The following is a 1,964-nucleotide window of genomic DNA, read 5'->3' as shown; positions in this document are numbered from 1 at the left end:
TTGTGTAGATGTACCACATTTTCTGTATCCATTCCTCTGTTGAGGGACATCTGGGTTCTTTTCAGCTTCTGGCTATTATAAATAAGGCTGCTATGAACATATATGAGACTTTTTTATGAGGAGAAACTTCATAAGAAGTTCTGTATCTTCTAAATTTCCCAAATTTACATGAATCCAGAGCTGTTTTGCATTGTGGCCATAAATTTCATAAACATATAACATGCTTATCCAAGGACAAAACAAGAAGTTTACACTTCAGTACGTTATCACATGTGAATAGAGTCATTGAGCACATCAAGCAACACAGCTATGAGGACCCAGTGCTCTTTCCATACTTCTGGTCAAAGATGAGTAGAGGTGGGCTTCTAAACACAATGTACTAGCATTCCCTGATTAAGGCATTATATAACTAAATACATATCCCATTTTATAGCATAAGTTATGTAATCTGAATAACTCAAGAAACTCCATGTACAGAATTATAAAAAGTATAACTGTGGAAAGATGAACTGTGACAGAAAAGGTAAGCCAAACTTACCTAACTGATTGATTACGATTCTGTTTCCATTCAGATAACTGAAGGCAACTCTCTTCCAAGTCAATGAATGAAAGAAATTACTCTCGTGTGACAGAGTTTGTGCTGTTGGGTCTGTCTAGTTCAAAGGAGCTCCAGCCTTTCCTGTTTCTCATATTTTCACTGTTGTATCTAGCAATACTGCTGGGCAACTTCCTCATCATCCTCACAGTGACTTCAGACTCACGACTTCATACCCCCATGTACTTCCTGCTTGCAAACCTATCTTTTATAGATATGTGTGTAGCCTCTTTTGCTACCCCCAAAATGCTTGCTGACTTTCTGGTTGAACGAAAAACAATATCTTTTGAAGCCTGCTTGGCTCAGATTTTCTGTGTCCATCAATTTGCTGGTGGTGAAATGGTACTTCTTGTATCCATGGCCTATGATCGCTATGTTGCAATATGTAAGCCCCTCCACTACATGACGATCATGAGTCGCCGTGTGTGTATCACTCTGGTCATCATCCCCTGGTTTGTGGGTTTCATCCATACAATGAGTCAGTTGGCATTCACTGTTAACTTGCCATTTTGTGGTCCTAACCAGGTGGACAGTTTTTTCTGTGATCTCCCACTGGTGACCAAGCTAGCTTGCACAGACACTTATTTTGTCAGCTTACTAATAGTTGCAGACAGTGGAGTTCTCACCCTGAGTACATTTGTCTTCTTGGTCATCTCCTACACTGTGATTCTCATTACTGTTAGGAATCGTTCCTCTGCTAGCATGGCCAAGGCCCGATCCACCCTAACTGCTCACATCACTGTAGTTGTACTATTCTTTGGACCATGCATTTTTATCTATGCATGGCCCTTTAATGGCTATTCAGTTGACAAAGTCCTTGCTGTGTTCTACACCATCTTCACACCTATTTTAAACCCACTTATCTACACTCTGAGAAACAAAGAGGTGAAAGCAGCTATGTCAAAGCTGAGGGGTCGCTATCTGAAGCCTGGACAAGTTTCTGAATTAATAAGAAATGTTCTTTTTATGTAAAAATAAAAAAGTAAAGTTTCAGTATTGACAGCATTTTTTTCTCCCGTCTAACCTACTTCCAAAATGGAATTACATTTATTTCTAAGGTATTTATTTTACATGTGGAACAATTTAAAAGTTACAACAATGTTAATAAGCTGAACACATTTCATGACATTTACTAGTCTCCCAACTAATTTTGTTCTTTGTTATTCGATTGTTATTTTAAAAATTAAAATGGTTTAAAATAAAAGCTTGACATGCATATGAATGTAACTATGGCATTTATTGAACTGTAAATACATTTTGCCTTGTGAGGTTGGAAAATAAGTTTTATATTCAATCTACCAAGTAAATTTATAATTTCTTTTTCTTTTTCTAATAATGTTTTTTATTATATATTTTCTTTATATACATT

General features: G+C 36.7%; 1 protein-coding gene across 1 annotated transcript; it reads left to right on the top strand.

The window, feature by feature from the left end:
• The first annotated feature begins 601 nt into the window (after positions 1-601).
• Olfr726 (olfactory receptor 726) lies at positions 602-1,567 on the top strand. The gene has a single exon (NM_146316.2). The coding sequence runs from the start codon at positions 602-604 to the stop codon at positions 1,565-1,567; it is 966 nt and encodes a 321-aa protein (NP_666428.2).
• The last annotated feature ends 397 nt before the right edge of the window (positions 1,568-1,964 follow it).

Source organism: Mus musculus, chromosome 14, assembly GCF_000001635.26.
Source record: "Mus musculus strain C57BL/6J chromosome 14, GRCm38.p6 C57BL/6J".
Taxonomy (NCBI): domain Eukaryota; kingdom Metazoa; phylum Chordata; class Mammalia; order Rodentia; family Muridae; genus Mus; species Mus musculus.
This window is presented reverse-complemented; position numbering and strand designations above follow the sequence as displayed.

What these genes read in the sequence shown, in the direction of transcription:
- Olfr726 (NM_146316.2), top strand. Translation starts at nt 602, where the DNA reads ATGAATGAAAGAAATTACTCTCGTGTGACAGAGTTTGTGCTGTTGGGT.